Below are 23,306 nucleotides of genomic sequence, written 5' to 3'. Positions count from 1 at the left end.
AAACAAACTCTAGTCTGGTCATGTCTACTCTATATACTCAAATTGTGAACCATTCTCACCCAGCTCTTTTTTTCTTTTTCTTTTGTCTTCATGATTTCGTATTGACATATTATTAACCCCCCCCCCTCTCTCTCTCTCTCTCTCTCTCTCTCCCTCTCTCTCTCTCTCTCTCTCTCTCTCTCTCTCTCTCTGGCATTATCATCATTTACATTTGAATGTTTACGTATGTATTTGTGTGTATCTGAGTGTCATGTGTGTACTTCATCATCGCCATCGTCATCAACATCATCATTACTATCATCATCATCATTATCATCATCATCATCATCTCTCTCTCTCTCTCTCGTATTGCACTTTTATATTATTATATCTATATAATAGCATCGGGGACTGGTTCAGAACCACAGTCGGAGTGAGACAAGGCTGTCTACTCTCCCCAACACTCTTCAACATCTTCTTAGAAAGAATAATGACTGACGCACTGGAAGAGCATGTAGGAACAGTCAGCATAGGCGGCAGAACAATCACAAACCTACGTTTTGCCGACGACATTGATGGACTGGCTGGAAAAGAAGAAGAACTGGCAAGCCTGGTCAAACATCTGGACAAAGCCTCCACATCGTATGGAATGCAAATCAGTGCGGAGAAAACCAAACTGATGACTAACAACACCAACGGCATCAGCATTGACATCAAAGTCAACGACGAAAAGCTTAAAACAGTCCACAGCTTCAAATATCTGGGAGCAATCGTGTCAGATGAAGGATCTAAACCAGAAGTACTCTCGAGAATTGCCCAAACAACAACGGCACTCAACAAGCTGAACACCATCTGGAACAACAAAAACATCGCTCTCAGCTCAAAAATCAGACTGATGCGTTCCCTGGTTATATCAATATTGCTCTACGCCTGCGAGACTTGGACCCTGACTGCAGACATCGAGAGAAGAATCCAAGCTGTCGAGATGAGATGCTTTCGTAGACTACTTGGCATCTCCTACAGAGACCACATCACTAACACGGAAGTGAAGAACAGAATCAAGCAAAGTATTGGACCCTACGAAGACCTTCTGTCCATAGTGAAAAAACGCAAACTTAGGTGGTATGGACACATCTCCCGATCATCTGGTCTTGCCAAAACGTTCCTGCAAGGCACCGTACAAGGAGGCAGAAGGAGAGGACGGCAGAAGAAGAGATGGGAAGACAACATCCGGGGGTGGACAGGCTTGACGCTCGGTGACGCCCTGAGGAAATCAGAAAACCGTGAAGAGTGGAGAGGGGTGGTGGCCAGGTCGGCAGCGGTGCCCCAACGGTCTGAACCCAGACTACGGGAGAGGTGAAGGTGAAGGGTGATCTATATAAATTTTTTGTCATTGCATTATGACTATGCACCTTTAAATGCTTACTGTGCATTTGAGTGTATTTGAATGTCATGTATGTACTTTTATAACCTTTTGATATCCTGTGAGTATTTTGATTTCATTTCTCTTTGCCCTGAGGGCTGGATGTAAAAGAACATGTGCATGCTTATTCCACTTCCCTCACTTAAAAAAGTTCATTCGTTCGTTCTCTCTCTCTTTCACTCCCTCCCCCCACATAATGTGTCCATCTATATCCCAACTACCAGTCTCCTTATTTGTTATCTTTTATGTCTCTCACATCTGTGTTTTAAATTTTATCCTTACTTGTGTGTGTGTGTGTGTGTGTGTGTGTGTGTGTAGTGTCTTACTCGCTTCTGTTTCGTACAGATGTGTCTCTCGGTGTCACGCTGTGTTCTACTTGTACATTATACATGTATTTAGTACAACAGCATTTATATGCGTATGTGTCTGTGTGTCTCTTAGAACAACGGCAGATGTGTAAGTCGGCCAAGTGCTCCCTCTCTCTCACACCCACACACTCTCTCTCTGATTCATCATGACACGGCGACCCCCCCCCCCCCCCCCCCCCCCCCCCCCCCCCCCCCCCCACCCCCCCCCCCACCCCCGTGCCATGTCTAACCACATCTAACCCTGGCTGCAGCTCTTGCCTCGGCTCGTCACGGGACAACACAGTGAGAACGGGAACGCAGTGTGAGCTGAACTGGCAACATCAGGGAGGGACACACTTTGTATGATTACTGACTCCCATTCCTAGCCGTTGGCTGCAAGTTACTGTAAGTATCACTGGTTTTTCCCCAAAAAACTTGGGATATTTGTTTTCAATGTTGAATGATGATGATCATTACGATGCTGCTATGGTGGTGTGTTCAGGTTTAGGACTACGTGACAAAGCTGTACTCTCATAACATGTTGTGGAGTCAACCATGCTGAGATAGACAGACACACGCAGTGTTGGGCAGGAAATGTGAACAACATCCCCAAAGACTCACAGCGGATGACCCTTGACTGTCTTATATATATACCCACAATTAGGTCAAACTCTCTTGGCGTTTTGGGCTCTGCTCCATGTAAAAAAAAAAAAAACACTGGTAAATACTCAGACCAGTAAAATGTAGATATATATAATATATATATATATATATATATATATACACACACATATATATATATATAATATATATATATATATATATATATATATATATATATATATATATATATATATATGTGTGTGTGTGTGTGTGTGTGTGTGTGTGTGTGTGTGTGTGTGTAATATAAAAAGATATGCCAAGTCTACTGTTGTTGATATATATATAATGATATATCTATCCATCCGTCTATCTATCTACCTATATTATATATATATATATATATACATACATACATACATATACACATATATGTATATATATATATATATATATATATATACATACATGTATGTGTGTGTGTGTCCCCTTACCCTCCGTCTCTCTGTCTCTCTGTAATGTAATACAGTATACAATATGAACAGTATGTTTGGAGTAATAAGTATTTTGGCTTGTGCTCACATGCAGCATACATGTGACAGGAGTTTTAGTTTCTCAAGGAGGCGTCACTGCGTTCGGACAAATCCATGTACGCTACACCACATCTGCTAGGCAGATGTCTGACAGCAGCATCACCCAACATCCTTGTCAGGCCTGGAGTGCATGCTGTTATATTGTGAACCTATCAGTGGATTTGGGTTTCCTTTTTTTTCTTTTTTCTTTTTTTTGTTGCATAAATTTGCCAGAGGACAACGCTCACTTGAGTGACAGGAGAGAGAGGGAAAGAGAGGGAGGAAGATGGAGACAGACAGACAGAGAGAGAGAACGAACGAACGAACGAACGAAGTTTTTTATTGAGGGAAGTGGAATAAGCATACATGTGCTTTTTTTCATCCAGCCCTCAGGGCAAATGGAAATTGAATATGAATCAAAACATCCACAAAGTAGCAAAGAGATGAAGAAATAAAGACATGACATTCACATTCACATTAAACATGCACATCATACATAATAAACATGTACATTTCATAATCATGATCCAAACATCATCATGTCATGAAGGAAAAAGATCAAACCATCCCCCCTAAAAAAACAAATAAAAAAAAACGAAAAAAAAAACAAAAAAAAAACAGCCCCCCCCCCCCCCCCCCCCCCCCCCCCCCCCCCCCCCCCCCCCCCCCCCCCCCCCCCCCCCCCCCCCCCCCGACAGGGCACTGATTGTGGTTGTATATCATTAAGTAGTGCGATAGCGGTTAGACATACAATTAAACTATATATGCGTATTCAATAAGATAAAGTCAAGTTAAGTAGGATTGTTGACATATTTGTCCATAAGGTGTGTATGGTAATGTTTTTTGAATTCTTGAATGCTTTTCTGAACATTAAGATTGGATGAAATATTGTTCCATAAACAGCCTCTTGAATAAATGAGACTGGATTTAAACAGATCTACTCTTGGAATGGGGATCTTAATCTTGTTGGTCTGGCGGACTAGCGTGGTGGGAAATCTATCTCTCAAAGATGGAGCATAATTAGAGAGAGAGAGAGAGAGAGAGAGAGAGAGAGAGAACACTGAACACTGAACACTTTAATGTCAATAGCTTTACAGCCCTAATGACATGGGGGTTCATAATACAAATAACAACATGCATCAATAGTAATAATATTGATGAAAACCAAAACCAAAACGAAATCAATCAATCTGTGCAACAAAGTGCAGTTCGACCATCCATTCAAAGTAATGGCATGTAGAGAGAAATAAAAACAAAAACATATATAAATGTATAACATAATATTTTCCATATGAGAGTGACAACACAGATTTCACTTTTCACAATGAGCAACACCTGATACTATTTTATTATTGTTGAGGTTTTTTTCGTCGCATGTTATTCGCTTCTGCAATATATTTTGCAAGTGACTGTAGTGAAGTTTCCTGATTTAAATTAAGCACTCCAAAAATATCTTCATACTTTGCTGAATTTGTTTTAAATACAACACATTTTTCTCGAATATCGTCATAAGCTTTACAACTAAACAAAAAATGTAACTCATCCTCCCTTGAATGCCCGCACATCGGACAAGGGGAGAGTAACGAGGGCTCAGTCTGAAACCACTTTTCATAAGCATTCAAACCAATCGTTCTCGTTCTAAATCTGGCGAGACTTGTTCGGTGCCACTTGTTTGTCACGACTGTGATATATTTTTCTGTTTGAAATATACTTTTAAAACTATAAAACCATCTATATTTCTCAGTGCTTTCCATTTTACCGTGCCAATTCTGTTTATATGAAGCAATTAGCCTATCTTTGAATTCTGAAACAAATCCTTCTACACATCCAACTCCCTGACACATCCACACAATCCCAAATCCATTTACAGTTAATGTCTTCTTTACAAAATATACCCAGTTTTCCTTCCCTCTCTCATGTTCATTTACTAACATTTCATACGCCTGCTTACATAATCTCGATGTGGGTAGCCTTATTAATTTTAACCAATATTTTATACATTTCACACATGATTTAATGTATAATGGGTATCTACCACTTTCTCCATATAATACAGTATTTGAAGCATGTAATGGAACATTTAAAAAACGTTTAATAGCTAATGTATGTACTTTTTCTAAATCTTTATTATCAGAAAGTCCCCAAATTTCGGCACTGTATGTTATCATTGGTTCTATTTGAGTATCAAAAAGTTTCCAAAATATATATGAATCTATCGAGCCTAACTTACGTAAACACCTTAAGATTTCTATAACCCCCTTCTTCCCCTTTCTACAAATTTCTGCTACTGTCCTTGTCAAACTCAGCTTAGTTGTAAAAATCATACCAAGATACTTATAAGCATTAGTTACCTTCACTTCATCAGTTCCATAGTGCCATTTTTCATATCTAGATAAGTAACCACCTTTTCTAAACACAACTACATTTGTTTTCTCAAGATTAACTTTTAAAAATAATCTATCTGCTTCTTGCTTTAATATGTTCAGCTGATTTTGAAGTCCTATGGCCGTGTCAGACAAAAGAATTACATCATCTGCAAATAACATGAGAAACAGTTCAACAGCCCCAGGGATCATTTGAATCCCATGTCTTCCTTTTTTCGTTATCTCTCCTGCCAGTTCATTAATAAAGAACGAAAACATCATAGGGCTCAACAGACATCCTTGTTTTACGCCACGTGGGCAATCAAATACATCTGAATATACACCCTTCTCACGTACACACGCTAAAACTGCATCATATACACCACGCAGTGCCATATAAAGCTTACCATCAACACCAGTTTTACGTAACACATTCCATAAACTATTTCGATTCACAGAGTCGAAGGCCTTCTGAAAATCTACAAAAGCAACATACAATTTTCTATTTTTTAATAAATGTGTTTGTACAATTGCATACAATGTGAAAATGTGGTCAATGGTGCTGTAACCTGATCGAAATCCAGCTTGCTCTTCAATAATCTTTTCTTCTCGTTCAGCCCATTTAGTTAATCTTCTATTTAAAATGTAAGTGTAAACTTTACTAATGATACTTGTAAGTGCAACTCCACGGTAATTATCTGGAATATTTGGGTCTCCCTTTTTGTGAATAGGTATGATAATCGATTTTGCCCAATCTGTTGGAAAGATTCCATCATTGAAACATCTGTTAAATAAAAGCACCAGAGAGAGAGAGAGAGAGAGAGAGAGAGAGAGAGAGGAGAGAGAGAGAGAGAGCTAAATAATTTTCTAATAAAAAAAACCCATGTTTTTAATAGTAGCATGAAAACTAATACATGTTGAAAAGACCCCCATTCACAAAACAGACATATGCACAAGCACACTGACACATTTTGGGGAGTGCTTATCTGTGTGGGGAGGGAGGGGGGAGAGGAGACAGTCACAGTGTGTTTTGTCAGTGTGCTTGTGTGAGAGTGGGGATGTACTTGGGCAAGACACTCTCCACTATAATCAAATTCTAGCCCAAATAGTCGGAACAGCAGTTGCTTCCTCTGCCATTCTGATGGTCATAGTCGGACACGACTGACTAATCATATATATATATATGTGTGTGTTATGTGTCATCCAAACACAGAGAGAGGTTAAGTATGAATGTATGTATGTATGTATGTATGTATATAAAGATATACGATATATATATACATACATACATACATACATACATGCATATACATATAAATAGATATGTATGTGTGTATATATGTACAGAGAGACAGACAGGCAGACAGAGAGATCTTGTAATGCATTTCATAGAATGGGAATGTGTGTGTGTGTGTGTGTGTGTGTGTGTGTGTGTGTGTGTGTGTGTGTGTGTGTGTTGAAAGTTGGAAGGTGTATACTATGTCAGCTGTGTATACATGTGGTATGCAAGATTTTACTGTCATGCTTGTGTGTGTGTGTGTGTGTGTGTGTGTGTGTGTGTGTGTGTGAATTATTGTAGTTTTTTTTTAACTTGGGTGTGTTGTCGTCGTAGCACAGGGCATAGTCTGCCGCTGTTGCAGAAGCTGAGCCAGTGGGGAGTTGTCAGACTGGTCAGTTTTGATGGTGGATGGCTGACTGACTTCATCAGTGGTTACTGTCTCTGCCGTTGTTGTCGAACACCGTGTGTGTAACAAGCATCGTCTGCTACTAGCATGACCAACTTAGGTGACATCAGTCTCGGGGTAAATGCCGCCCCATTTTACCACCTAGTTTTACAGTTGATATGAACATTGAGTATTTTGTTAAATTAATAACATGTAGAGCTAAGTACATGTACTTCTAAACGTCGTTTGAAGTGAAAAGAAGTTAACTTTGAGAAAAATCAAGACTGGAAATTTTCACGTTTCATCAAGGGTATTAACTCTCATGTTTTATTATTTTTAACTGAAAAAGAATTGGCAATCCCGATTGATTTTGTTGATATTTTTATGGCAGTTTGGGGCATAATCCAGTAAGTGATGAGGCGTTCACAAACTTTTCTCTGAATAAATATTTTACAGTCTCCTTCTCCAACTTTCCATCACATGTTATCATGTATTGTTGATTGACTGAACGGGCAGGTCAACTACTTGAAACAAAATGTCGTCCTTCACGGTTGCAAGAAATATGAGCACGCGCTTTGAATATGTATAAATATGTGTACGCAATGAATTTTTGCCCATGACCTTCAGGGCTCAGCCAATAGGTCTATAAAGTCCACTCGTAGTATTGATTTTATCATTTCCCGAAAAAGACCACTTGGCGAATGAACATAGTGAAAGCCCTGTACACTGAGAGTAAAACACACAAGCTTTTTATGTATTGAATATAATTTCAAAATGTAATGTTTAAGATGAGAAAGATCAGTTTATAACAAATTAAATCCCCTAGCATTAATTACAGACTAATTTCACTTTTTTTACTAGCTGCACCAAAGAGATGCACCAGAAATATAATTTCCATGCTTAGCAAAAGAACCTCCTGTTTGAACAAAAAATGATAAAAAAATGACTGCTATTGATGGTGTGTCAGAATATCAGATCAAAGTGTCAAGTTTAGTGAATAAAAGAAATATAAACATAACAGTAAATTTATTGTGCAAATATTTTGGCTTCTTTTTAAAAAAAAATTGTGCACATCCCAGAGGTACAGTATTGTTTTAAGCAAGTTGGCTGGAAAGAACTGATTTGTTCCTATTTTTATGCCAAATTTGGTGTCAACTGACAAAGTATTTGCAGAGAAAATGACAGTGTTAAAGTTTACCACAGGCACACACACAGACAACTGAGCACCGGGTTAAAACATACTCACTTTGTTTACACAAGTGAGGCAAAAAGTGGGTGCTGCTGCACTTTGCGACATGGTCTCCCTGGGGAGAACAGCCTGAATGTCACACAGGTAATCTGTTGTGGCAAAAAGTAATACAATACAATACAATACAATACAATACAATACAATACAATGCGGTGCAGTACAATACAATTCCGACAACACGACACGTGCACGAAATGGACAGCAACACAACCACCAACGTAACACACCGCAACGCAGCATGGCAGAGCACAGTACAACACTTCGCTACACAGCACTCCACTCCACTCCACTCCACTACAGTGTTAACCACCACCACCCCCCACCAGACCACAGCTGGGGACCATGTCCGACCTCCTTCACCTCAAGGACCAGTTCGGCAACGACAGGTATTTCGGGGACACGGGACCAGTCCGTATGGCTGCCGTGCCCAACGTGGACTTCAGGACACTGCTCGACACCATCAGTCACCTCCCCTTGCGTCAGGATGACGTCATCGTTGTGGGCTATCCTAAGTCAGGTAGTTTGCATTTTCTTTCTTTCTTTTTGATAGATGGAGAGTGTTTTTACCTGTTTGTGTGAAGAATGCTGATCAACCATTTTTAGTGGATGGTCATTCCCTTTGAGCAAGTCAACAGTTAGAAGGGGTGGATGATCACTGGCCTCTGAGCAAGTCAACAGTTAGAAGGGGTGGATGGTCATTCCCTTTCAGCAAGTCAACAGTTAGAAGGGGTGGATGATCATTCCCTTTCAGCAAGTCAACAGTTAGAAGGGGTGGATGGTCATTCCCTTTCAGCAAGTCAACAGTTAGAAGGGGTGGATGATCATTCCCTTTCAGCAAGTCAACAGTTAGAAGGGGTGGATGATCATTCCCTTTCAGCAAGTAGGGGTGGATGATCATTCCCTTTCAGCAAGTCAACAGTTAGAAGGGGTGGATGGTCATTCCCTTTCAGCAAGTCAACAGTTAGAAGGGGTGGATGATCACTGGCCTCTGAGCAAGTCAACAGTTAGAAGGGGTGGATGATCATTCCCTCTGAGCAAGTCAACAGTTAGAAAGGGTGGATGATCATTCCCTCTCAGCAAGTCAACAGTTAGAAGGGGTGGATGATCATTCCCTTTCAGCAAGTCAACAGTTAGAAGGGGTGGATGATCATTCCCTTTCAGCAAGTCAACAGTTAGAAGGGGTGGATGATCATTCCCTCTGTGCAAGTCAACAGTTAGAAGGGGTGGATGATCATTCCCTCTCAGCAAGTCAACAGTTAGAAGGGGTGGATGATCATTCCCTTTCAGCAAGTCAACAGTTAGAAGGGGTGGATGATCATTCCCTCTGAGCAAGTCAACAGTTAGAAGGGGTGGATGGTCATTCCCTTTCAGCAAGTCAACAGTTAGAAGGGGTGGATGATCACTGGCCTCTGAGCAAGTCAACAGTTAGAAGGGGTGGATGATCATTCCCTCTGTGCAAGTCAACAGTTAGAAGGGGTGGATGATCATTCCCTCTGAGCAAGTCAACAGTTAGAAGGGGTGGATGATCATTCCCTCTCAGCAAGTCAACAGTTAGAAGGGGTGGATGATCACTCCCTCTGAGCAAGTCAACAGTTAGAAGGGGTGGATGATGACTCCCTCTGAGCAAGTCAACAGTTAGAAGGGGTGGATGATGACTCCCTGGTGGGACTGGTCCAGGTGAGGACCCGCTGTGTCTCACCACTTTCCTTCCTGCACACAGGCAGAAAATGGAATCTGCACATTGTGGATTTGTGATCTTTGTCAGAACTGCTTGCAGGTAACTGTTACTTTCGCAGCCCTTCATACCCACAGTGTTATACTCACTGTGTCTCGAACTTGACACAGGAAGGCGGGGCCCGTTCCTCTCCCTCCACCACTTGTAACCATCAACGACTAAAGTCAGTTGTCCATTCCCACCTGGGTGGAGTGAGGAGAATTAAAGTGCTTTTTCTCCAAGGATACCATACCGAAAAGGGGCCTCGAACTCTGATCCTTGGTGAACTCTGGATCAGAAGTCCGCCTAACCAATTCTGCCACGGCGTCTCCTTGTCAGAGCGAAGAGGTTCCGAAAACACACCGAAACACAGCCTGCACGATTCCAAGGGCGTCGTTAGGAGACCAACGGCTGTTGTGTTGAGAGAAGAAGAGAAAAACCAGAACGAAACAAGACTGGGCTGCATGAGTGATATTTGCAATACGCGATAAGCTTAGCGTTAAGACTGTTTCTAAGTTTAAGGAATTTGTGGATAGTTAGGAGCGTTCTTAACGCTAAAGCAAACTTAATACTGCTAATACCGCTAAGATTGCTCATACAACCTGGCCCTGCATTTCATCAGAAGAAACGGGGGTAGACTTGGTGCTGTGTGAACCTTTGTTCCAGGCAACAACTGGATCCACCACATGGTGACCATGCTGAAGGCAGGCACCACAGACTTACCGCCCTTGTTTGGCGAGGACAGCTTCCAGTTCCTGGATGCCCTGGGCAACAAGCAATGGCTGACCCCGCCCCACAATCCCCGGGTCCTCCTCTCCCACCTCCCCTTCCGCTTCCTGCCCCGTGACGTCACCGAGAAGAAGGTGAAGGTCGTGTACTTGACCCGCAACCCCAAGGACGTCTTCGTGTCGCTGTACTGTCACCTGAGTAACGTGAATCTACCCCTGGGCTATGAGGGATCCTGGTCCCAGTTCTTCACCGTCATGTTGGAGGAGGGCTGTGAGTACTAGCTGTTGTCAACCACATCTTGATCAGTCTGACCTTTACCCACCTGACCACGCCCTGTCTGACATTGACCTATCTGACTTTAACCCCTCTGACCCCTCTGACCATAACCTGTCTGACCTTTTACTTGTCTGACCATGACCCGTGTTACCATTTACCTGTCTGACCTTAGCCTGTCTGACCCAGTTCTCACCAGTAGAGTGTGGATGATAAGCATAAGAAGAAGCAGAAGACGAGGAAGAAATAAAGAAAGAAAGGAGGAAGTGCAGGATGAAGAATGCAGACAAGCGTCAACACATCCTGCACATAAAGCTCGTGGCGTTTTCAGTAAAAGTTGTTTAAATCAGAAGTATGCACTCATTCAAGTGCAACATACCACACGTAAACAAGCATGTGCACACAAAACAAGCACTTAAACATACACGCTCATGCACACACACATAATGTTTGTCCTTCGGATTCGAAGATGACCATGGCTTCAAGAATAAGATGGAAGACTGGTGGCTATGGGTCCGAAGGTGACTGATGAGGCCAATCTGGGCTCTGAAGGTTCGCCCACATGTGGGACATAAGTGAGTGGGTGCTGTTGCAGCAGTGGATGCTGCTCGGGCCTTGCGCACAGCCGCACGGGCCCCTGTGGTTTTCTTGCTGCGCCAACCTGGACGGTCCAAAGCAAGCGTCTCCCACGTGTTGATGTCGACGCCCAGGTCTTTGAAGGACGCTTTAAGGCAGACTTTGTAGCGTTTCTTCTGCCCAACAACTGAGCGCTTGCTCTGACAGTTCTCCGTACAGCAGTGGACAGCAATGACAGCTACAGCGACAGCTCACATGGCTTTCAAGGACATCACCTTGAGGGAGACATCTGCATTGGACCTCATCCTCTTGTTGAGAGACTCCACCCAAAACCAACAAGATGCCTTTTGATATCTGATAATCCGGATTAGGTGGTGCTGTTCAATGCCGGGTACCAACTATCCAGTACAGAGGCAAAGATCGATTTGTCGTCCAAACGCCAGTTTTCAGAGGAAGCGACCAGTCTGATGCTGTGGTGAAGCGAACATTCCAATGTAGAAAAACAGTACAAAGTGGTGTTTCAAGTCACAAAACAATATCCAGAACAGTAAGCCTAAAACTGAGAAAATGGTCTGGAGATATACCACTCTAGATAAACTGTGTGAATTTTCTGCCTTCCATAGGTATTTCCCTTTCTTCTGAGGACGTCATTAGTGACGTGACTATGCACGTGTCACATACGTGCAGGGCAGTTAAGGGGAAGATCCTTCCCTTCAGTCATTATTTCAGGGAAGAGAACGGTATTATTTCTTTTTTACGATTCTCATTCTAGACATGCCAAAGGGGGCCTTGAAAAAACGGGAAGTGTGTACCCTTGTTAAGTTTGCTCACGTTAAAGATCTTCTCCTGCTCTTGTTCCTCCTGCTTGCCTCAGGTCACACTGAATTCATTACTGCATTCGACATTGTTGGAATGAATCCAATACAGCAGTCAACCAACTAGCCATGCCTGAGCCAGCAGTCGGCCATTCAAAACCAGTTAAACACTTTAAGGAACAAAGATGTCAATATAGGTGTACTTTGTGGCCATCATGATGAAAATTCTCACCCAGCAAAGGTGGATTCAGTGCAATAACTGTAGCTTGTACTGTGGTGCCTTGAAGACTACTGATATGGGAACAAATCACAGATTTCATTTATGCTTTCTCTTTCTGTGAATAGAATAGAATTGAATATTTTATTGCCATAAAACCTTAAAGTGTGTGTGTGTGTGTGTGTGTGTGTGTGTGTGTGTGTGTGTGTGTGTGTGTGTGTGTGTGTGTGTGTGTGTGTGTGTGTGTGTGTGTGTGTGTGTGTGTGTGTGTGTGTGTGTGTGTGTGTTCGGATAGAAGGCAATGTGTGTGCATGCGTCTTTCAGAATCTGTTTTCCCTTCTTTACTTTGTGTGATTTCTCAAAATATAGACTGTGTGTGTGTGTGTGTGTGTGTGTGTGTGTGTGTGTGTGTGTGTGTGTGTGATAGAGATAGAGAGAGAGCGTTAAACAAATATGTGATGTTAGATATCAGTGTCAGTTAATAACAGCACTGTGCATCCTTTTCACAATTCTTACATGTAACTAATTTCCATGACCATCATGCCCCTCTGATGAAAGATATCATTATTGTTAATTATACAGGGATCCTCTCTGTGCGAGCCGGCGCCAACGTTAATGTAATATGCTTACAACCAAGAATGAAGGTTATACAATTTCCGATTTTAATTACAAATGTTTCTCTTTGATTGCATGGTGTTATTTTGAGTATCACAATTCACTTTTGGACGCAAATTTGGAGTGTTTCTTGGGCCTGCAACTTTCCAGTAGACAAAAGCTCACCAGCCAACAAAAACAACAATGATAATGATTTTAATTATCATGAATACTGCTGAGTGCTTTCCTCCCTCAAAGGGAGCTCAAAGCACTGTACAATAAACATTAAACACACACACACAACACAGAAAAACTTACGAAAGGAAGATAGATGATTTAACGTACAAAAGCATAAAACAGATTCAAAGACTACGCGTATTACATTGATTAATAAACACACACACACACACACACACACACACACACACACACATCATCATCATCATCATCATCATCATCAAGATGGCGATGACAACGCACGGCCAGTTCATTGGTGCAACAGATAATGCAAAACTGACCCGTTGCAGACGATTGAAAAGCCCGAAAAGTACATCCAAGAATGTGGGAAGAGAAAATAACAATCGAGAAACCACCAGTTCTAACACAATAGAAATCAGTTCTACCAAGGACGCCGAAACGTCTTGTGTTTGTGGTCAACCAAAAGATGACTGCACAATTACTTATTCTGACTGCCACAAACAAATCCACTGGTTATGGCTGCCAATTTACCAACCGAGCATTTTTGCAGGAACCAGACGAACAGACAAGGAAAAGGCAGGCAAGGGAGGCTATTTTGGGAAGAGGTGTGTTTTAAGGCCAGACTTGAAAGAGCTGAGTGTGGAGACTTGACGAAGCGAAAGAGGAAGTTCATTCCAATTGCAAGTTCCAGAGACAGAGAAAGAACGGCGGCCAACAGTCGAGTGTTTGAATCTGGGTATGCGTAAACAGAGTGGATCCGAAGCCGATCGTAGTGAGCGAGAAAAAAGTAAGTCAACCCAGCAAGAAGAAACCCGGGCAAACAGGAAAGAAAATCACACAAAATACAACTACCCCCAACTCGCAAGACCCAAATCAGAGTGCTTTACGGAAGGGGCTTATTTCCCATGACTCTGTTCTGAATAAAGTTGATGCCAGAAGACTGTGAAGGTCGTTCGGGTTTTGTGGCAGGATGATAAAGACCAACAGGCTGGAAGACTGCACAAAAGCTGTTTTGACCTGCCCAGTAAAATCACCAGCAGCCGTCATTGTCCATGAAGGACTCAGTCATTATTATATTGCATTGCATTGTATTGCACAGGGATCTGTTGTATTACATTGCATTGTGATGTGTTGTATTGTATTGCATTATGATGTGTTGTATTACATTGTGATGTGTTGTATTGTATTACATTGTGATGTGTTGTATTACATTGTGATGTGTTGTATTGCATTACATTGTGATGTGTTGTATTGTATTACATTGCATTGTGATGTGTTGCATTGTATTACATTGCATTGTGATGTGTTGTATTACATTGCATTGTGATGTATTGCATTGCATTGTAATGTGTAGTATTGCATTGCATTGTGATGTGTTGTATTGTATTGCATTGTGATGTGTTGTATTACATTGTGATGTGTTGTATTGCATTGCATTGTGATGTGTTGTATTGTATTACATTGTGATGTGTTGTATTACATTGTGATGTGTTGTATTGTATTACATTGTGATGTGTTGTATTACATTGTGATGTGTTGTTTGTATTACATTGTGATGTGTTGTATTACATTGTGATGTGTTGTATTGTATTACATTGTGATGTGTTGTATTACATTGTGATGTGTTGTATTACATTGTGATGTGATGTATTGTATTACATTGCTTTGTGATGTGTTGTATTGTATTGCATTGTGATGTGTTGTATTGTATTACATTGTGATGTGTTGTATTACATTGTGATGTGTTGTATTACATTGTGATGTGTTGTATTACATTGTGATGTGTTGTATTACATTGTGATGTGTTGTATTACATTGTGATGTGTTGTATTGTATTACATTGTGATGTGTTGTATTGCATTGCATTGTGATGTGTTGCATTGTATTACACTGCATTGTGATGTGTTGTATTACATTGCATTGTGATGTATTGCATTGCATTGTGATGTGTAGTATTGCATTGCATTGTGATGTGTTGTATTGTATTGCATTGCATTGCATTATATTGTAGTGTTTCATGTATTTGTCACAACAGATTTATCTGTGTGAAATTCGGGCTGTTCTCACGGAGAGCACGTTGCTTCAGTGCAGCGCCATCTTTTTCCCCTTTTTTCTGTCTGCAGTGTATTGGTTTAACTATGAAACTATTTTTCCACTTAATCCTTACAGGGACAAGCCTTTTGTTGCCGTGTTTTTGTTTGTTTTGTTTTTTTAATTTTTTTGTTTGTTTGTTTCGTTGGGTTTTTTTTACATGGTTGAATTGCATGGGACATTAATTTTTCGTCTTGTCCGAATGACTGGCGTCCAGACCACAATTCAGGGTTTCGGGTAAGAAAATACTGCCGAGTGTGGGATTCGAACCTGTGTGCTCAGATTGTCTGGCTTCACAGGTCATGTTACCACCAGGTCACCACTCTCACATTGTCTGGCTTCACAGGTCATGTTACCACCAGGTCACCACTCTCACATTGTCTGGCTTCACAGGTCATGTTACCACCAGGTCACCACTCTCACATTGTCTGGCTTCACAGGTCATGTTACCACCAGGTCACCACTCTCACATTGTCTGGCTTCACAGGTCATGTTACCACCAGGTCACCACTCTCACATTGTCTGGCTTCATAGGCCGTCATGTTACCACCAGGTCACCACTCTCACATTGTCTGGCTTCATAGGCCGTCATGTTACCACCAGGTCACCACTCTCACATTGTCTGGCTTCACAGGTCATGTTACCACCAGGTCACCACTCTCACATTGTCTGGCTTCACAGGTCATGTTACCACCAGGTCACCACTCTCACATTGTCTGGCTTCACAGGTCATGTTACCACCAGGTCACCACTCTCACATTGTCTGGCTTCACAGGTCATGTTACCACCAGGTCACCACTCTCACATTGTCTGGCTTCACAGGTCATGTTACCACCAGGTCACCACTCTCACATTGTCTGGCTTCACAGGTCATGTTACCACCAGGTCACCACTCTCACATTGTCTGGCTTCACAGGTCATGTTACCACCAGGTCACCACTCTCACATTGTCTGGCTTCACAGGCCGTCATGTTACCACCAGGTCACCACTCTCACATTGTCTGGCTTCACAGGTCATGTTACCACCAGGTCACCACTCTCACATTGTCTGGCTTCACAGGTCATGTTACCACCAGGTCACCACTCTCACATTGTCTGGCTTCACAGGTCATGTTGCCACCAGGTCACCACTCTAGTAGTAGTAGTAGTAGTATCATCATCGTCATTGTCATCGTCATCATCGTCATGATCGCTGTTGTCGTTATTATTATTATATCATTATAATTATTATTATCATCATTATCATTATCATAGTCATAATTCCTATCATCATCATCACCACCACGATCATTATCATCATCATCACCATCATCATCAACACCATCATCATCATTAACACCATCATCATCATCATCACCATTCATCATCATTATCATCATCGTCATCATCACCATCATCATCATCATCATCACCATCATCATCATTAACACCATCATCATCATCATCACCATCATCATCATCATCATCATCATCGTCATCATCATCATCATCATCATCGTCATCATCAACACCATCATCATCATCATCATCCCCATCATCATCGCCATCATCATCATCATCATCATTATCAACACCATCATCATCATCATCATCCCCATCATCATCGCCATCATCATCATCATCATCATTATCAACACCATCATCATCATCATCATCACCATCACCATCACCATCATCATCATCACCACCACCATCATCACCATCATCATCATCACCATCATCACCATCACCATCATCATCATCATCACCATCATCACCACCACCATCATCATCACCATCATCACATGGTGGCTGTGCCGTGTCGTGCAGTCTGGTACGGGGACGTGCTGGAGCACCTCAAGGACTGGCAGTCTGAGATGGACGCCCATCCCCACCATCCCTTCTTACACTGCAGCTACGAGGACACTAGTCGGGTGGGTGGGACACACACAGACAGGGAATCAGAGAGAGAGAGAGGGAGAGAGAGAGGGGGGACAGAGAGAGAGAGGGTGGGTGGGGGGAGCAACCATACCAAGTCAATAGAATACAACAGCAAGGCATGAAACATTGTTGCAGGACTGGTACTGTTTCTGAAGGTTGTTGGGTAGTTGTATTGTTTGATCATCTCTGGGATATGAACACTTTTATCTTTGTGTTTTTCTTTGTTTATTTGTCAGCCTATTTTCGTTAGGGGTGGGGAAAGTGGGTGAGTATCATACGCATTTCGATGATATACATGTACACTCTGCTCATATGAGAAAGAGACTTCATGTGGGATAGATGTGGCATCAGGCGACAGACAGACAAAGATAGACAGAAACAGATAGAGAAGCAGAGAAAAAGAGAGAGACCGGCAGACAAACAAAGACAGGGAAAGAGACAGATAGAGACAAAGAGAGAGAAGCAGAGAGGTGGAAGAAAGGAATGCAGAAAGAAAAGAAAGAGTAAGAAATAGGATAGAAAGAAAGAAATTGTGAAGGAAAATAAGAAAGACAGAACGTGGAAAACAAAATAAATGTCATTTCCAAGAAAAATGAAATTAGTTTCAGCCCTTGGATGAAGTTTAAAACGCTAAACCTTAACCCCCTTAAACCTAATCCCCCTAAACCTCAACCCCCTTAAACCTAATCCCCCTAAACCTCAACCCCCTTAAACCTAATCCCCCTAAACTTCAACCCCTAAATTTGAACCTCCTTAACCTCAATCACTCTGAACCTTAACCACCACTAAACCTTAACCCCACCGCAACCCCCCTCCCCCAAAGCTGTGCTCTTGATACACCACTGCCTGCGGGACACGCTGACCCTAAAGATGTGGCCCCTAAAGCTGTACCCCCTAAAGCTGTACTCCTTAGGGCTCTACCCCTAAAGCTGTACCCCCTAAAGCTGTACTCCTTAGGGCTCTACCCCTTAAGCTGTACCCCCTAAAGCTGTACTCCTTAGGGCTCTACCCCTAAAGCTGTACCCCCTAAAGCTGTACTCCTTAGGGCTCTACCCCTAAAGCTGTACCCCCTAAAGCTGTACTCCTTAGGGCTCTACCCCTAAAGCTGTACCCCCAGAAGCTGTACTCCTTAGGGCTCTACCCCTAAAGCTGTACCCCCTGAAGTTGTACCCCTAAAGCTGTTTTCCTTAAAGCTGTACCCCTAAAGCTGTACCCCCTGAAGCTGCACCCCTAAAGCTGTACCCCTAAAGCTGTACCCCCTGAAGCTGCACCCCTAAAGCTGTACCCCCTAAAGCTGTATTCCTTAGGGCTCTACCCCTAAAGCTGTACCCCCTAAAGCTGTACTCCTTAGGGCTCTACCCCTAAAGCTGTACCCCCTAAAGCTGTACTCCTTAGGGCTCTACCCCTAAAGCTGTACCCCCTAAAGCTGTACTCCTTAGGGCTCTACCCCTAAAGCTGTACCCCCTGAAGCTGTACTCCTTAGGGCTCTACCCCTAAAGCTGTACCCCCTGAAGTTGTACCCCTAAAGCTGTTTTCCTTAAAGCTGTACCCCCTGAAGCTGCACCCCTAAAGCTGTACCCCCTAAAGCTGTATTCCTTAGGGCTCTACCCCTAAAGCTGTACTCCTTAGGGCTCTACCCCTAAGGCTGTACCCCTTAAAGTTGAACCCCTAAAGCTGTACTCCTTAAAGTTGTACCCCTAAAGTTGTACTCTTTAGGGTTGTACCCCCTGAAGCTGTGCCCCTAAAGCTGTACCCCCTAAATCTGTACCCCTAAAGCTATACCCCCTAAAGCTGAACCCCTTAAAGCTGTACCCCTAAAGCTATACCCCCTTAAGCTGTACCCTTAAAGCTGAACCCCTAAAGCTGAACCCCATAAAGCTGAACCCTTAAAGCTGTACCCTAAAGCTGACTCCTGAAGCTGAAACCCCTAAAGCTGTACCCCCTAAAGCTGTACCCCCTAAAGCTGTACCCCTAAAGCCGTATCCTTAAAGCAATACCCCCCTAAAGCTGTACCCCCAAAAGCTGTACCCCCAAACCTGTACCCCTAAAGCTGAACCCTTAAAGCTGTACCGCTAAAACTAAACCCCTAAAGCTCTACCCTTAAAGCTGAACCCCCTAAAGCTGAACCCCTAAAGCTGTACCCCTAAAGCCGTACCCTAAAGCTGACCCCTAAAGCCGTACCCTAAAGCTGTACCCTAAAGCTGACCCCTAAAGCTGTACCCTTAAGCTGTACCCTAAAGTTGACCCCTAAAGCTGTACCCTAAAGCTGTACCCTAAACTAAAGCTGAACCCTAAAGCTGTACCCTAAAGCTGCACCCTAAAGCTGTACCCTTGATGCCCACTGCCTGCAGGACACGCTGACCCAGGTGGAGAGGCTGAACGAGTTCCTGGGGACGGGCAGGGACAGACAACTCTGCCAGGACATCGTGCGGAACTGTGGCATGGACAGCATGAAGGTCACACGACGCCTGAAGGAGGAAACAGTCCGTGAAGTGTTTCTGTGGAAGGATCCCTCTCTGTCCAGTTTCTACAGGAAAGGTCAGTTAGTGCTCAGGATTTCCCAAGAGTCCCGGTAATGTACTCCCTTTCGTTAATTTAAAGACTTGCACTAGCTTCCTGTTGAGTAGAGAATGGAGTACACAGTCTCATACATCCATTTTTGTGTTGTCTCTGGAGCTGCACGTCAGTATAACTCTGACCTTTTTTAAGCAGACATGTCATTTCAGTGTGTCTGTGCTCTCCCGAGGATGATAAAATCTGTATTAGTGTCCCCAAATTCAACATAGAAAACATGGCAGGAGAGCTTTTAGCTGTTCAGCTGTATATGATACTGTGGTGTCCGACAATGACCACCAGAACAGCAGAGAAGGCAACTGCTGTCCCGACTATCTGGGCTAGAATTTGATCATTGTGGAGAGTGTCTTGCCCAAGTTACATCCCTACTCTCTCGGCCAAGAGGGTTTAAGGACAGTTGGCGATGGGATGGTTTCCAAAGGCCAACTAGCCCCCAAGGCTGCAGCACTAAGAACCAGTGTAATCTTTCCTCCTAGTTTGAGAGTCATAGTCCTTCACCAAAGACTAAGCTGTAAATGACTTTCCATTGCAGTGGAGAAACCATTGATTATACAGCTTTCATCTAGCTGTTGGCCCAGCTGTAGGCTTATGTCTGTGATAATCATGAGATGAGCGTTAGACCCAACTGAACAAACCAGGAACTGACTGCCTGATTCAGTCTGTCACAGTCATCCTGGAACTGACTGCCTGATTCAGCCTGTCACAGTCATCATGGAACTGACTGCCTGATTCAGTCTGTCACAGTCATCATGGAACTGACTGCCTGATTCAGCCTGTCACAGTCATCATGGAACTGACTGCCTGATTCAGTCTGTCACAGTCATCATGGAACTGACTGCCTGATTCAGTCTGTCACAGTCATCCTGGAACTGACTGCCTGATTCAGTCTGTCACAGTCAGACCTGAACTGACTGCCTGATTCAGTCTGTCACAGTCAGACCTGAACTGACTGCCTGATTCAGTCTGTCACAGTCATCATGGAACTGACTGCCTGATTCAGCCTGTCACAGTCATCATGGAACTGACTGCCTGATTCAGTCTGTCACAGTCAGACCTGAACTGACTGCCTGATTCAGCCTGTCACAGTCAGACCTGAACTGACTGCCTGATTCAGTCTGTCACAGTCAGACCTGAACTGACTGCCTGATTCAGTCTGTCACAGTCAGACCTGAACTGACTGCCTGATTCAGTCTGTCACAGTCAGACCTGAACTGACTGCCTGATTCAGTCTGTCACAATCATCCTGGAACTGACTGCCTGATTCAGCCTGTCACAGTCATCCTGGAACTGACTGCCTGATTCAGTCTGTCACAGTCAGACCTGAACTGACTGCCTGATTCAGCCTGTCACAGTCAGACCTGAACTGACTTCCTGATTCAGTCTGTCACAGTCATCCTGGAACTGACTGCCTGATTCAGCCTGTCACAGTCAGACCTGAACTGACTGCCTGATTCAGTCTGTCACAGTCAGACCTGAACTGACTGCCTGATTCAGTCTGTCACAGTCAGACCTGAACTGACTGCCTGATTCAGCCTGTCACAGTCAGACCTGAACTGACTGCCTGATTCAGTCTGTCACAATCATCCTGGAACTGACTGCCTGATTCAGCCTGTCACAGTCATCCTGGAACTGACTGCCTGATTCAGTCTGTCACAGTCAGACCTGAACTGACTGCCTGATTCAGCCTGTCACAGTCAGACCTGAACTGACTGCCTGATTCAGTCTGTCACAGTCATCATGGAACTGACTGCCTGATTCAGCCTGTCACAGTCAGACCTGAACTGACTGCCTGATTCAGTCTGTCACAGTCAGACCTGAACTGACTGCCTGATTCAGTCTGTCACAGTCATCATGGAACTGACTGCCTGATTCAGCCTGTCACAGTCATCCTGGAACTGACTGCCTGATTCAGCCTGTCACAGTCATCCTGGAACTGACTGCCTGATTCAGTCTGTCACAGTCATCCTGGAACTGACTGCCTGATTCAGCCTGTCACAGTCATCCTGGAACTGACTGCCTGATTCAGTCTGTCACAGTCAGACCTGAACTGACTGCCTGATTCAGCCTGTCACAGTCATCCTGGAACTGACTGCCTGATTCAGTCTGTCACAGTCATCCTGGAACTGACTGCCTGATTCAGTCTGTCACAGTCAGACCTGAACTGACTGCCTGATTCAGCCTGTCACAGTCATCATGGAACTGACTGCCTGATTCAGCCTGTCACAGTCAGACCTGAACTGACTGCCTGATTCAGTCTGTCACAGTCATCCTGGAACTGACTGCCTGATTCAGTCTGTCACAGTCATCCTGGAACTGACTGCCTGATTCAGTCTGTCACAGTCAGACCTGAACTGACTGCCTGATTCAGTCTATCACAGTCAGACCTGACCTGACTGCCTGATTCAGTCTGTCACAGTCAGACCTGAACTGACTGCCTGATTCAGTCTGTCACAGTCAGACCTGAACTGACTGCCTGATTCAGTCTGTCACAGTCATCATGGAACTGACTGCCTGATTCAGCCTGTCACAGTCATCATGGAACTGACTGCCTGATTCAGCCTGTCACAGTCAGACCTGAACTGACTGCCTGATTCAGTCTGTCGCAGTCGCCCACTCACATACGTCAAAAACAATTCTGAAAACTTTCTTTTTCTCGCAGTCCCCACAAGATGAAGGCGCTACATTTCTTATCTGTATTCTATGGATCAACATCTGTTTCTTCTATATGTGTTGGTGAGTGCGTGCATCAGTGTGTGTGTGTGTGTGTGTGTGTGTGTGTGTGTGTGTGTGTGTGTGTTGTCTGTCTGACAGACATTTGCTCAGTAGCATTCTCTGTAACTTTCAGATCGTTTCTGGGTTTTGTCAGCCCTCATGTCCCCACACCTGACCTATTTTCTGCTGTCTAAGTGTCAGTCCAAGTCTTCCCACATTCACTGCCAAACACTATGTAATGGACACTTTCATCAAGAGATGGTGGCACTGTGATTCAGTTTCACAGTGAAATGTTTATTGTTTTTCTGTTTTCTCTTTTTCTCTCCTGTCAATTTTTCTGTCCATCTGTGCGCCTGTTTGTCTCCACGTCTGTCTGTCTGTCCACTTTTTCTGTTTTCCTGTCTGTCTGTCTGTCTTGTCTCTGTCTCTGTCTCTGTCTCACTCTCGCTCACTCACTCGCCACGTCTCCCACGGAACAAAATGTAATCACCCATGTGGCGTGGCCACGGCCTTGTTGACTGAACTGTTACCGTTGTCCATGATGCAATCTCTGCCAAAAACTGAAATCTTGCTTTCTCCGCCAGGTGTCGTTGGGGACTGGAAAAACTGGTTCACTGTGGCCCAAAACGAACAATTTGATGACGTCTACAAAACCAAGATGGCTGACTACCAGTATACCTTCCAGTACGAATAACG

General features: G+C 43.5%; 1 protein-coding gene across 2 annotated transcripts in view; it reads left to right on the top strand.

Moving 5' to 3' along the window:
• The first annotated feature begins 502 nt into the window (after positions 1 to 502).
• Positions 503 to 23,306, top strand: part of LOC143281336 (sulfotransferase 1C4-like) — a 23,312-nt gene continuing 508 nt past the window's right edge. The window contains exons 1-7 of one of the 2 annotated variants that reach the window (XM_076586537.1): positions 503 to 1,341; positions 2,022 to 2,154; positions 8,584 to 8,714; positions 10,578 to 10,910; positions 17,214 to 17,317; positions 19,676 to 19,862; positions 23,195 to 23,306. The exon at positions 23,195 to 23,306 is cut by the window's right edge and continues 508 nt beyond it. In XM_076586537.1, coding sequence (XP_076442652.1) covers positions 8,612 to 8,714; positions 10,578 to 10,910; positions 17,214 to 17,317; positions 19,676 to 19,862; positions 23,195 to 23,304 — 837 coding nt within the window. In that variant the 5' untranslated portion in view covers positions 503 to 1,341; positions 2,022 to 2,154; positions 8,584 to 8,611 and the 3' untranslated portion in view covers positions 23,305 to 23,306. Of the gene's footprint in view, positions 1,342 to 2,021; positions 2,155 to 8,523; positions 8,715 to 10,577; positions 10,911 to 17,213; positions 17,318 to 19,675; positions 19,863 to 23,194 lie in introns of both variants that reach the window. The other variant, XM_076586535.1, reaches the window with a different exon arrangement.

This window comes from Babylonia areolata, chromosome 4 (assembly GCF_041734735.1).
Source record: "Babylonia areolata isolate BAREFJ2019XMU chromosome 4, ASM4173473v1, whole genome shotgun sequence".
Taxonomy (NCBI): Eukaryota; Metazoa; Mollusca; class Gastropoda; order Neogastropoda; family Buccinidae; genus Babylonia; species Babylonia areolata.
The sequence above is the reverse complement of the archived record's forward strand: the minus strand, read 5'-3'. Positions and strand labels throughout refer to the sequence as shown.